We start from the raw sequence: 14,807 nt of genomic DNA, 5'->3' as shown, positions 1-14,807 counted from the left end.
GAAAATGCAATGATAATCCAAAATCACAGAAGGTCACTGAGGACATAAGAGCTTCTGCTTCTCAAGTAGACCATAAAACACACCTATTATGCATCATAAAATGAGCTGAATGCAGGTCACTGCTTTTAGAAGGACTTTTCAGCTGCAGAAATTACCTATGTTTAATGGGTTAGTATTCAGTGGTAATATTTTTCAATGCCAGAAGCTAATAAAATCACATCCTCTGGATCTGTGGTGTCTAATATTGTAGCGGCTAATCACATGTGGCTATTTAAATTTAAATTAATTAAATAAAGTTAAAAATTCAGTTCCTCAGTTGCACTAGCCACATTTCCAGTGCTCAAGAGCCACATGTGGGTGGTGGCTGCCACACTGGACAAAACAGGTAGAAACACTTCAGTCATCCCCGAAAGTCTACTGGACAGAGCTGCTCTAGGGTACTAAGTGTCTTTTCCTGAAGCCATCACAGCATTTCTGTTCGTTCATTCAACAAATGTTTGCTGAGCTCCTACTATGTGACAGACACAGGGCTAGTTGTCGAGCATGGCAGTGAGTAAAACTAAGATTTTAAGTAGGAGATAAAGAGAAACCTCCAATATACGAATGGAGCCCTGATTTTTAAAGATGAGCAGCCAGGGAAGGGCTGTCTGAGAAAGTAACGTTTAAGTCAACATTAGGAAGATAAGCCATTCAAAGAGACAAAGTTTCCAAACAGAGGGATGGAAGCACCCATGTGCTCAGGTGGGGAGGGCTTAGCATGTTCCAGAAACTGATTTTCATGCATTTTGCAGCTTTCTCATTAAACTTGAAACATCAAGCAAAGCATTTAACTGACACCGAAATCTATTCCCATGGGGAAGTCAGGCAACAGTCCATATATTATCCTCAGCCGGTCCCCTTCTCCCTCTAAATCACCTGCCTTTCTGTCATTTCATTTCTTGAAGGACTGACTTCTGAGTAGGCAGGCAGAGAAAGAGCAATTAATTTTGTAACTTCTTAGCAGAGGAAATAGGGGCTTAGGCGAGGTTTCTGAGTGACTGTGGATTGTAACTGGCCGTGCTAACACGGCCACGGAGATGTTCTCATCACAGGTCGAGGATGGCTGTCAGTATTCCTGCCGGGGCAAACCACTCACACGAACTTCGGACAGCACGACCCAGCCGCTGGGCAGGCCGCTCACTGGGTGGAGGACCTCTCCCTGGAAATGCAGCTAGGGGCCACGCAGCGGGTACCACCGCCCCGTCACGGCCCCACACACAGTGCACGGGGGAGACTGAACACACCCACTCAGGCCTTTGAAGCCTCTGCCCCGCAACTCACTCTGTGCCATTCACACACCTCGTCGTTCTCCCGGCTTCTCCTCTTCCCGTCATGCCCCCCACAGCCCAGGCTCCCGTCCAGGGGCCGCACGAGGTCTGCAGGACGCACGCCCGGGGCCTCTGCACACAGCCGTCTGGTGCACCCAAGGCAGCTGAGGACAGCATCCCTCCTCCTCCGGTCCAGCGGGAGCCAAGCCACCGAGGAAGCCCCTTCCCACCCTCTTCACTTCAGGGACAGAAAAACAGAACCTCTACTGCTGGAAAGAGCTGAAATGCCGGGACTGAAAAAAAAGGCTGCCCTCTTGCACCAAATTAATTAAGAGTCAAATGTGGAAATCATGCTTATCACGTCAGGTTTTGATTTTTCAGTCTTAATGAAGAAAAGGCCAATGCTAATAAACAGAAAACCCCGGTGAGGTGGGACAGTTATGAAAGATAGTGTTAAGGAAGGTACTTTAAGTCCACACATGCCATAGCATCCATTGGTAGAGACATTTCTGCCCAAACATATTTCAGTAACTAAGTATGCCATTAACATTTTGGGTAAAATCTTATAAAAACACTTCATTTTCCTACATTTTGCAGAAAGCATAAGCTTCGGATATTAGAATACCATGTGAATGTAACACAAAAAAGGAAACCAAAAAAAAACCCACTGAAACCCACAAACCTGGCAGACCTAGTTCACTCAGGACACCACCCACACCCTCCCTGCACACTCTCTTCTTCCAGAAAACCAAAGCAGAGTGTCTTAGGGTTAGGGTTAAGGTTAGGGTTAGCTGCTCTAACAAAAATACCACAGACCTGGTGGCTTATAAGCAACAAATATTTATTTCGCAGTTCTGGAGGCTGGGAAGTCCAAGATCAAGGCGCCGGCAGATGTGGTGCCAGGTAAGAGCACACTTCCTGGATCTCACACAGTGAGGGGTGAGGGAGCCCTCTGCGGTCCCTTTTATAAGGACATTAATCCCATCCTGGGGGCTCCACCCTTATGACCTGACCACCTCCCAAAGGCCAACGCAACACATCTCACTGGGGGTTAGGATCTCAACATATTCATCCGAGCTGGTGGGGAATGGGGGAATGGGGTGCGGAGGACCACAGCCATTCAGCTTACGGCACAAGTAATGAGAATATGTTCTTAATCTTGGCAATGTCCCTAGAAGTAAGGAGAGCACAGCCTATTTCAGTTCCGATTTGGACTGAAGAGAGGAGCTAAGTAGGAAAAGGCAATCTGGTCACAGGTCACACACCTGGGGCAGAGCCTGGCTGACCTCTGACCTTCCAGGGCTATGTTCATTACTTCACCCATTTCAGGATCATACTGCAATAGTTGAAAAAGGTCAGTAATCAAGGGTTACTTATTTGAAATTAGAATTTAATTACAGATAAAGTGTTAACTTTAGAGAAAATATTTGTGAAGAGTAGGCTTCTAGTCCAAATGGAGGGAGATATAAGATACCAACTCAAAAGTACCCACTCTGCTCAACTTCCCTCATTTACTATGTGGAGCAATCCACAGTGGGCTGGGCACAGGGACAGTCCTTAAAGTGAAGGGTGAAAACTGACAATGTGATGTTGGGATTTTACTGAAAAAAATATTTAAGTAACGCTGAGCAAGGGAAAAATGCCTTTCTTCCATACTACGAGTAAATTACGATATATAAATATTTAATTTTTAAAAGTCCATAAATATCTTTCAAATCTTAAACACATTCACTTCTAAACATGGGATGTCTGATAATATGCCATTACAGAAAAACAAATTTTAGCTTTGGTGTTGCTAGCACCCTTTACACCCTAGAGAGGTTATTTGGGAAATCATCTGACTTTAAGAACAGATGTTTAAGGCATCTGGGAGTTGGTGGTCCTTAACTTTAGCAAGTTTTACTGCATCTTCTTTGCTTCTGAGCTGGGATCTTTCTGGTAAATATAAAAATGTTTGTTGTAACTAAAAATAAAAAGTACCTACAGCCACCCATTTGGAACTGGTACCCATTTTTCTTTTCCTCAAAAGTGTAATTGCAAAGTACAGTCTGCCGGCTTTCTCCTTCCCCCGCGGTATTCCGAGGGTGATTCAGGAGTATAGTGAGCGTGCATCTGAGAAGCACAGGGAATTTTACTTGAAGGTATAACTATGACACGTATTTGGCCCTGTGTTACCTGATGTATAGGCAGGAATAGATGGGCAGAGAGAGCCTTCCGGGTGCTCCCAGTCCCACGGGGAGCCTGGACAAAGGGACATCTCCTGTCTGCTGCTCCTACTCAGGAATCCTTTCCCCTCCACCAGCCCATCACTCCCATAACACTGGGCCTGCCTGCCCTGCTTTAAACTTCCTGAGAACAGCCTGTTTGGTCTTTCATGTGCCTTTGTTTTAATATTTGTGCACATAGGCCTGTGCTCACCTAAGGGAATAAAATCAGTTTGATCTAGAGGGCAGCTTGAATTCTGGAACACCTTACAAGAAATGAAACTGATCTGCAAGTATTCACCAGGCACTTAGCAGAGGTGCTGGGGAACAAAGAAGAGTTAGCAACAAGTCTTTGCCCTCCACAATTGCAGGAGGCCAGCTTTGCAAGGTTCCCAAAAGCCTCATGGGCATGACTGTGCCTTCACGAGTCACTCATCGTGGTGGCAGCACTGGGGCCAGAGGTCCTCAGTCATGGCCGAACATCAGAATGACCTGGGGAGCTACTCAGAGGTTTTTACTTGACAGCTGTGGGAGGAGTCCTGACATCAGCAGTGAGCCTGACATGCACCCCGGATCAAGAGCCACCGCTCTGGACTGACAGCTCGCAAATTCCCACCGCTGCTAAGGCCACAGGTTCTCAAACTGTCAGGGTTGTTCACCTTGGCCTTGAATTTCATGAACTATCTAGCATCCTACCCATATATATATATATATATTTTTTTTTTGCTTTATGCTCCAAAAGACGACTCGTGTCGTCTGAACTTCAACTAGCACATAACCCTGAGGGAAGCTATAAGCACCTTTAGATGATCATTTTAAAAATTATTTCCATTTCCTCCACAAAATCACTTTTTTTAAAAAAATAAATTTTTTTATGTATGTGGCTGTGTCAGGTCTTAGTTGAGGCATGTGGGATCTTTTGTTGCGGCACATGGACTCCGTAATTGAAGCACACGGATTCTACAGCACAAGGGCTTAGTTGCCCCATGGCATGTGGGATCTTAGTTCCCCGACCAGGGATCTAACCCGTGTCCCCTGCATTGGAAGGTGGATTCTTAACCACCGGACCACCAGGGAAGTCCCCAAAATCACTTTTATTACAAGTACTTCTTCATATGAAAATCTCATCCTTAATGAATTACAAAATGTTATTTTTCATTCAAAATCATCATTCAAAACGTTATTTGATAAACATACTATTTTGCAAAAAATAAGAAGAAATACTGGCTCTTTTCAAAGGACTCCTGAAATTATCTTCACATCTTCCACGGAATGTTTTGCTAAGGCCAGTTCTGATAAGATATATATTCAGGCCTTTGTATATGCAAAATTAGATTTTGATTTATAGATTTACTGTTAGAGTTTGAAAGAATAAGGCACATATGTCACAAGAAGATAGGCTGGATGGGGCAGGGAAAAGTCTCGGTGGAGGGTCAGCTGTCTCATATTTCAAGATCAGGGACAGAATCAATGCTAAAAACTGCTTAAGGGAGGAAACGTTCAAGTACAGGATTTATTTTCCCTTAAGACGAGGTTCTCCCTCCTGTAAAAGCGGCTGACAAGGAGAACTTTGCACACACCTGGCCCACGTTCATCTGAGCTGTTCCTGGACACCGGGATGTGGGGATGGGAGGTGTTCTTCCTGAAGGTACTCACATCATCCTGCTAAATGAGGGCAGTGCTGGAAAGAACCAGCAGTGGGTCACGTGCACAGGGGCAGAAACATGGCTGGACCTTCTGTATTCCAGTCAGCTGTCTGACTTGGGCCGATGGCAGTGGTTCTCCATCCTGATGGCACCCTGAAACCCCTGACACTTTTTAAAGACATTACTGCTGGGCCCCCAACCCAGAGCTTACGACTGCCTTGATGTGAGTGGAACGAGAACACTGGTATTTGTGAAAGGTTCTCGGGTGTGTGCTGTGAGGCCAGGGTGGAGGACCAGTGGGCTAATGAAACCAGTTATCCATCTAGCAGCTATTGTGACCTGGGAACAACTAAAGGGACACAAGTTCAGTTGAAAACAGATCTGACCTCTTAGCCTAGTCTCTCTCCTAGACACAGGTAGGAGGGGAAGGTAGCTTTTGAGAGAGATGAGCTTGAACTTACAGACAGGCAGACAGAAGGCAAAGAAATAATTTGTTTAAAAAAAAATTCCTATAAGTGACATTTGATACACTTTATACAAACTCAATTGTCAATTTTACTGCTGTTTCCCACAAGTAAGGCAATACTTAGTCTCCAGAGAACGGAGCTCCAATATCTGGTTACTTTCTACAATTCTCAAGGAAAAGATTTTAAGTATATTTGAAAAGAGCTTCTACAAAAATGTGAATCTCTCACACACACGAGTAGACAACCTAAAAAAGGCACTAAGTCTTTTCCAAGAGATGTTAATAGAAAAACATGTAAATTTATCTTAAAAGACTAGAAAGCTAGTATAAAAATCAACATTTGAGATTCTCTGAATATTTGTAATACTTCCTATATAAAGAAGTTGGCTTTGGAAGTAAGTGAGAATCTAACTAAATTAAAATTCAAATATGACTAAAATTTACCCATGTTACCCAAGAAAACTTAATAAACTTCAAACTCCTGAAGCTGGCTCTGAAGACCTTCTGTGAAGCAGTGCAGCGTCACAGCCAGTACCACAGCTAGACAGAACACACCCCAGGCCCAGGCCCACCCCCTCGGATTCCTACCTGTACAACTGGCTAAGTAACCTAACCTCTCAGGTCCCTTTCCTTAACGGGGGTAAGAGCTGTCCTATCATCTGTCCACTGAGATCTTATAACCTAGAAGAAATGGACAGGTTTCTAGAAACATACAGCCCACCAAAACTGAATCAAGAAGAAATAGACAATTTGAATTGATGGATCACTAGAATTGAAATAGAACCCGTAATTTAAAAAAAACTCCCCGCAAAGAAAAGGACCAGATGGCTTCACTGGAGAATTCTACCACACATACAAAGAACTTATACCCATCCTTCTCAAACTCTTCCAAAAGACTGAAGAGGAGGGAACACTCCCAAAGTCATTCTATGAAGCCACCATCACCCCGAAACCAAAACCAGACAAAGACACTACCAAAAAAGAAAATTACAGGCTAATATCTTTGATGAATATAGATGTAAAACTCCTCAACAAAATACTAGTAAACCAAATACAACAATACACAAAATGGATCATACACCACAACCAAGTTGGATTCATCCCAAGGTCACAAGGATGGTTCAACATACACAAATCAATGTGTTACACCATGTCAACAGAAGAAAAGACAAAAACCACATGATCATCTCAATAGATGCAGAAAAAGCATTTGATAAAATTCAACATCCATTCACAATACCCCACAAAGTGCGTATATAGGGAACATATCTCAACATAATAAACTACTAACTCTTGGAAAACAGGATCAGTATTTGATGTATAGCCCTCACGTAACCACAAGAACTGGGACTTGAACTACCAGCTGGTCAACTACTTGTTGAATGCAGAGGTAAAGAAATAGGATTTCAGCACTGCTAAAATAGAGGATTCCAAAAATAGGGTTTGAAATAAAAGTCTACCAACACCTGAAAACCTAATCTGTATTTCAATAGCTCAGATGATAAGTTCTACTTCACTTGTATGAACTAGCCAATGCATCAAAGAAAAAAATGACTTATCCCCAGAACAGAGAAAACATCATTAAAATAAACCAGGTAGGGACTTCCCTGGTGGTCCAGTGGGTAAGATTCTGCGATCCCAATGCAGGGGGCCTGGGTTCGATCCCTGGTCGGAGAACTAGATCCCGCATGCATGCTGCAACTAAGAGTTCGCATGCCACAACTAAGGATCCCACATGTCACAACTAAGACCCGGCACAGAAAATAAATAAATATTTTTAAATAAATAAATAAAAATTTAAAAAATAATAAAAATAAAGCAGGTACAGGGCTAATCACATCTGCTCATCGATGGTCCCTCTCCCCACCACATAGCGTTCCCTGAATGGATCCTGCGCCCTCGTGCCTCCTTGCTTTGAATGTACACTACAACCTGTAACTCAACACATTCTCCATGTTCGCCCTCTGGCTCTTACTACTCACTGTGGAAATACCTTCTCTGATGGAATGCTTTCCCTTAAGATCAAAGTCCTAGTTGAATGTCCCTCCTCTGTACTCCCCTAACACTTCGTAATATTACCCCTATCATAGCACCTGTCAAAAATAAATTGTTACTTTGCTTATCTAGTTCACACTGTAACGCCACCATGTTGTATGATCTATGGCTCTTAGGAAGCTTTCAGTGAGTGCTGAAGGAATGAATGAGGAAAGGGCCTTCAGTTCCCTGTTCATCTCTAAAAATGAGGGAGCTGATGTACAAAGCCTCTTCCAGCTTCCTATTCTATTAGTGTGAAGGATTGATAAAACCAAATGACGATTATGTATAATAAAGACTTAGATCCACATTTGGAGTTGAATAACTTCTAATTCGTAACATCACAAGTTGCTCACCTATACAAGATTTTCTTTACACATTGTTGTAATATTTAAGCTGCAAGACAATAAATTGCTGTTAATAATTGCTTGTTATGGTTAGAGAAAGTTCTCTTCAAAAATCATTCAGTGCTCAACAGCAATCCTAATTTTAATATAAGGTAATGCATGATTTTACATAGTGAACTACAGGAATTTCATAACTATGGATAGGTGGATATTAAAGAAATTTTTACATTTTGAGGCCTAAATGGTAGTAAGTGGGTTACGCCTAGTTTATAGTCATTATCTAAGAAAATACTCTGCCCAGAACAGAATGCATATTAAAGGACATATGAGTAAGGTCTATCCTCAGCTTCTGGCCCAATCCCACTTTCAACTTCAAATAGAGCTTTTCTTGAAAATAGTCATTGCTGCAATGAAGAAATACAAAAATGGAGATTTAGCTTTGGAATGTGATTTTTTATTAGTTTTTTAAGGCAATGATATCCAACATACTGGCAAATTATTTCAAGTAAAATAATAAAAGTTTTTTTTTTTTGTGAGGACTTAGCTTAGAATCAACTGGGAAGCTACCATTTCTCTAACCTCAGCTATTCTTTGTACTAACAGATGCCTACACTACCCAAACAAACTAAACTTTCGATATTTATTTGGAAAGTTTTATTTGACTACAACAAAGTTAAAATCATTTAGATATGTTAATTGTATACATTAATGATTAAATTGCTTGATAATTAGACAAACAACTGTATATCATAATTATTCCAACTTCATTTTCTAGATGAAAGCAAAATATAATAAAATAATGCAATCCCCACTGTTTTTAAACAAACCAAAATAATACTCATGTTTTTTCTTCTAACTTTGATAGCTTTCTCTGTTTGTAACTTGCATTAACGCTGTAGTTTTTCCTAGGTGCCACACACCTAAGTTACATCATCAGCATTCAACCGTATATCATATTAAGAGAAAATAGTTCTGCATCTTTTTCTATAATAATGTACAAGTCCCTTGGTCTTGAGTCCTTTGAGTAATGCCAAAGGATAAACTCAAAATATTAAAAACCCTTTCAATAAAACTGAAGCAAGATTTGCCCAATGACCTGATCACCCTGCAGGAGTAACAGAAGTTTGGCTACTCTGTAAAAAGCCTTATCTGAGACTCACAGATGTATGAGACGTTAACAAAAATCGAACAGGAAACGTAAAAGGATTTTAATAAAAGTATTTTGTCTTTCGTGCCTTTAAAAAAATACCACTGCATTACAACGGATAACATAACAGGTATAACAAGCACATGTGGATGCAAGGACCCCAGGTTACAAGTACGCTAAAGTGCAGTAAGGTCAGAGAAGTGTCTCCTGCTCTTAAAGTTCCTGAGAATACGAGGTTGCTTTGGCATAGAACAAGTATCACTTCAAAACGAGACAAACTTAAAGAAAGGAAACACAACCAAAACTCAGTGGTTGGAAAAGAGATGGATGTGAACGCCCACTTGTTTCTTACGTATAAAGTTACGCCTCGCAGTGTTTTGGAGGAGAAAACACTGGCTCTTCCCAACGTTGGTTACATACACAAAGATTCCAAAGACAAGACAAGTGCTTTGCAAACAAAGTAACTAGAACCAGCTCAGGCTTCCCCGCGCCGGGTCCTACGTTCCAGGGTCAGAACCACCAACTGTATCCTCCCGGCTAACAAGGTGATTCAGAAAAGCTGGCGTCTTCAGAGAAGGGAGAAAACTTAGCCGGGAAGAACGTCAGGAGAAAACTTGCTCAGCTTCTCGCTGGGGTCTGAAACGATCCCAACAGAGTCCTTAAACCCCTCAGGTTTCCCCAATCAAGCACCCTCGCCTCCAACCTGGGCCACCTCAGATCAGACTATCAGACGACAGAAGTCTGCGGACGCACGGAGAGCTAACCACCCCACGAGAGGGACCCACTGCCGGGGCCCTACGCGCGGCCGCGCCACTCACCCGCCGCTCCCCGGGAGACGGGAGACCAGCCCGGGGTCCAAGTCCTGGGCGTGGCAGGCTCGGCCCTCTCCGGGCCCGGCTCCAGCTCACCTCAGCGCGGCCCGCCTGGGCGCCGCCATCTTGCCCAGGAAGGGGGCTTCGCGCCGGAGGCCCCTGAGCGGGCGCCCTGAGCGGAGCCGGAGCGCCGGGGAGCCCCAGGTCGGAGCCCTGCGTCCCCCGCGCGCTCTCGCCCCGTCCACGCGCGACGAACGTCCCGCACGAAGCCCCGACCCTGGCGTCCGCGGAACCGGCGCCCCGCGCAGCCCGCACCGCGGCTCAGGCGGCGCCGAGGGCAGCCCGGGCGGAAGAGCGGGCGCGGGGCCCGCGCTCGGTAACCTGGCAACGCGGAGCAACCCGGCGTCTCCGGCGAACCCCAGCCCTCCACCGCGAGGAAGCACGAACACCCCTCATCCGCCTCCCAGCCCTCGCCGCCCCTCGGCCGCTCCGCCCGCCGCTGCCCGCAGAACCCCGCGGCGGGGGCGGCCGCCGAGAACACCTCCCGCCGGCGCCGCCCCCTTAGCTGCCCGAAGCCCGCCTGCGCCGCCACGCGCGGCCGGAGCTCACCTGGGCCGGGGCGCAGGCCGCTCCCTGCGCCGAGCCCCGCGCGCGTGTCCCGCTCGCGCTTCCCGCGGCGGCGGAAGTTTCGGGAGTCGCGTTTAACTCGGGACCTCGGCGGAGAGGACCCCCTGGGTTCTTTTCGTTCCAAGATGGCAGCCTCCAGCCGCGCACAGGTGCTGGATTTGTACCGGGCGATGCTGAGGGAGAGCAAGCACTTCTCCGCCTACAACTACAGGTGAGCGGCCCGGGAGGTGCGGGCGCGGGCGCGGCCGGGGTACAGGAGCCCCTGCCCCGCGCGGCCGCCTGGGCGCCCTGAGGGGAGGCTCCCTGCCGGCCGGGAGATGGCCCTTCGCGGGCGGGAGAAGACGTTCGCGTCTAGTGATGTGTCTCCAAGTCGGACGCTCTGCGCTGGGAGCTCCGGGAGGTTCTGCTCCGGGAACGCGGTTAGTGGTGTCTCTGCCTTTAAGCTGGATGCCAAGGTGCAGGTGCTCAAGCCAGGACCAGTTTGTTGCATTTGTAAGAACTTTCCGTAGAATCGGAAGACTTGACCGTGGAAGTGACCCGTCAGTAGCACTTGTCCACAGCTGAAGGCTCTCTCTAGCCACTCCTTTCATTTCAGAGGTGTCTTAATTAGCTTTTTTGGTTGCCAGGATCTGTTCTACTTGTGGCATCGGCGGTGGGGCGGGGTTTGTGAGGAGGAGACGCAGGTGAAGGTAAAGGAAAAAAAGGGCTCGCCAGCTTCCAGGAGCTGAAACGTTTATCCTGGCCTCGCCAGATGGGGATCCAGCTTTTAGGATCTTAGCAGCAGGAGAATGAGAATCTAAACTCTTATGTCCTTAATGTAGCGCCCAGCTTTTCCACGCCTGCCCCATTCTCATGTTTGATCTTGAGTCCCTTATCCTTACTCTTAATATGTCTTTTGTCTACTTCAGAGCATCTGCGTTCTTTTCTGCTTACTTATAACTTCTGACTCATCATGAATGTATGTACCTTATGGATTTTCTCTCTGTATCCTTGTGGATTGGGTGTCTTCTCCTAACTACCTGACCCTCTGAGTTTGAGCCATATTCCGAAAGCAAGAATATGATAAGGGCAGCTCATCACTTCACACCAGGTTTCACCTTCCATGATTGACCAGCCTGTGGAACAGACCTGCGACCTGTGGAACAGACCTGGTTGGGTAAATGCCCTCACACTGGGTGAATGAGCTGGCAGGCCCTATGATGGGTAGACCCAGTGCAGTGTTGGTTATCAGACACTAACCCTCTCAAGCAGTGACTTTCTAATTTTTAGGTACCTGCATAGAAAAGGTACTCATCCTGTAAATTTGAGAACATCTGGGTCACACCAATGAAGTCATATCCAACTGGTCAGTAGTTAAAAAGAAAAACAAACATTTCTGGGAGTGCATTGTTTCACTTAATGACTTTGGCTTTGGAAGCTAAAGTTTGTAAACAGCAGGTATACTGGTGGAATTTTAAACTAAAAAATTAACCAAGTACTTAGTACCAACAATTTAACCAAGTCTGTTGAAAGAGCCCACAAAATACGCTTGTGAATAAGTGGAAACCAGTCATTTTCACCAGTCTGGAAGACAAATTTTGTCGTTTAAATTTACAGAAAATAAACAAGAGCTGCAGGTAAGTCACTCAGGGCTGTACCCTGTGGGCAGGAAGTAGAAATTACATGGTAACCTATTTAGAAAATAATGGTTCAGATTATGCTTTGAGTAATCATTTTGAGTTAAATTTATTATCCACAAATAAATGTATTATCCAAAGGAATCTGGTAATCACTTTACACTGTTTCCTGAAATCATGGCCCTAAAACCTGAGGTTTCCCACTACTATCTCCTCAGATAATAAGCTGTTACAAAGTATGTCCTTCTTTTGTACTAAGCTGTATTTTGTGGATTCCAAGGATACCCTCTCCCTCTTGACTCCTCTTTGTCTGGCATGCCCGCTAGTCACCTCTGTCTTGAGTTCCCCCGCTTCCTTTGAGATTCATCTCAGTGTAGCCTTTGGAAGGTTTTCTCAGTCTCTTTCTTCTGCCTTCCCCGCCCCCATTCAGACAGGCCCTATGACTACGTAATCTTCTACTTCAGTGCACCCAAACACTCCCAAAACTACTTTGCCCGGTACCATAGCAGCCCCTGGAGATGGACAGATGGGAGCGCTGGGCTCAGCAAGGCACCTACCATCAGGGGCTTTTTTACGAGCCTCTGTGGGACACAGTTGTAGAATCATTGTCACAAACTGTGGCAAGTGCCTTGACAGGCATGCACAGGGTGTTGAATCAAAACGCTTCCCAGAAGATAGCGCTGGATCAAAGGCATGAAGCAGTGTGATCTTCTGGTGTGCTCGGTGATGCCATAGAATAGAATTCTGCTGGAGAGTTAAGTGTGATTTGGGCGTGACAGAAGGCAGGACTGGGCCGTGATAAGGAACCTGGACATTATTCTTAGCTAACAGGCAGCCGGTAAAGAGCTTTAAGCCATAAAGTGACATGGCCAGACTTGCCTTTTAGCCAGACCACTCTGGCGGCAAGGTAGAAGATGACTGAGGGCCAGATACAAGGACCCCAAATGCGAGTTGACTAGGACAGTGCTGAGGAGAGATTAGGGCCCTAGTGGGGGCAGGAATAGTGGAAGAGAGAGGTAAAAGATACATTCGATCAATAATTAGAAGGTAAAATTGTTAGATTTCAATGAATGATTGGATTCAGGAGTAAAGAAGAGAATCCAAGCAGAGTCTAAAAAGATGTCTAGGTTACTAGGTAAACTGAGGCACAGAGGTTAAATGTGAAAGTTGCACCATTAACTGACTTAGGAAATACAGAAATACCTGGTCTTGTGGAGAGAAGAGTTTTCAGTTCATTTTTGGAGCATCTTGAGTGAATGTCAGCTGGGGTCCCCAGCAGAGGCAGTTATTCACATGAGACTAAAGCTCAGAGGAGCAATCAAGCCTGGAGTTGTCATCACCACGCACTTGCTGTGTGACCCTGGGCAAGTCACTTCATCTCTCTACTCTTCAGTTTCTTAATCTATAAAATGGAGGGGATGAGGTTTAAGTGAGTGAATACGTATGAAATGCTTAGAGTTGTGCCTGGCACAGCAGGCACTAAATAAGTAGAATTCTTATCATACGTGGAATTAAAATCTTAATATTTGGTAAAGTTTCCAGGAAGAGTATTTAGGGCAGTGGTTCTCAGCCAGGGCCAGTTTTATTTGACAGTGTCTGGAGACATTTTTGTTGTCACAATTTTGGTGGAAGGATGCCCCTGGCCTCTAGTAGTTAGAGGCCAGGGATTCCACCAAGCTCAGGACAGTCCCCCATAGAAACAGTATTCTGGCTCCAAGTGTCAGTCATGCCAAGATTGAGAAATCCTAGTTTATGGTGAGAAAATTAGTGCGCTTAAGATGCTGTTGTAGAGAACATCAAAATTTGAGGTGTTGGCTGAAGAAGAGCCCCTGAAGGAGGCCAGGAAGACGCAGTCTAAGTACGTGGTTCTCAGTGTATTGGTCTCAGGATCCTCTTGCATTCTTAAATGTAACTGAGCCCCGAAATCCTTGTTTATGTGAGGCATAGTTATCAATATTTTTCATATTAGAAGTTAAGAAAGCCCTAAAGCACCTACTTTTAAGTAAACTAATAAACCCATTGCATACTAACCTAAATAACACCTTTATGAAGAATAACCATTTTTCTTCCCACCCCCCCCAAAAAAAAACCACTGCTGACAGTGACATTGTTTGACATTTTTGCAAATCTCTTTAGTGTTTGGCTTAATGGAAGACATGTGGATTCTTGTATTTGTTTCCGCCTAAACCTGTTGCTATATCACACGTCATCTAGCCTCTGGGAAATTCCTCTGTCCACTTACAAGAGAATGGGACTGAAAAAGGCAAATATCTCCTTGGGATGATAAAAATACGTTTTCCCGATGGATCCCCTGAAAGGTCTCCAAGACCCCAGTGGTCCCTGGGCCACACTTGAATGACCGCTGTGGAGCCTAAGAAGCGGGGAGAGGGCAAGCAGAGAGAGCAATGTCACAGAAGCCAGAATAGCTGCATGTTTGGGAAGGTGCTGCGGGCAGGCCACTTGCTTTAGCAAAGTCCAGTAAAGGAAGAGAGAAGTGTCCCCAGCGAAGGGACCTCTGGGGACCTCTTCCAGAACAGCATCAGTGAAGTGGTTAAGACAGAGCCAGAGTGTGGGCGCTGAGAAGTGAACCAGAAGGAAGTA

General features: G+C 45.2%; 1 protein-coding gene across 1 annotated transcript in view; it reads left to right on the top strand.

The window, feature by feature from the left end:
* The first annotated feature begins 10,348 nt into the window (after window positions 1–10,348).
* The window catches only part of LYRM4 (LYR motif containing 4), a 114,100-nt gene continuing 109,641 nt past the window's right edge, over window positions 10,349–14,807 (top strand). The window contains exon 1 of the mRNA XM_060110187.1: window positions 10,349–10,801. Within this exon, the coding sequence (XP_059966170.1) occupies window positions 10,716–10,801 (86 nt within the window). The 5' untranslated portion in view covers window positions 10,349–10,715. The remainder of the gene's footprint in view (window positions 10,802–14,807) is intronic.

Source organism: Mesoplodon densirostris, chromosome 10 (genome assembly GCF_025265405.1).
Source record: "Mesoplodon densirostris isolate mMesDen1 chromosome 10, mMesDen1 primary haplotype, whole genome shotgun sequence".
In the NCBI taxonomy this organism is placed as follows: domain Eukaryota; kingdom Metazoa; phylum Chordata; class Mammalia; order Artiodactyla; family Ziphiidae; genus Mesoplodon; species Mesoplodon densirostris.
The sequence above is the reverse complement of the archived record's forward strand: the minus strand, read 5'-3'. Positions and strand labels throughout refer to the sequence as shown.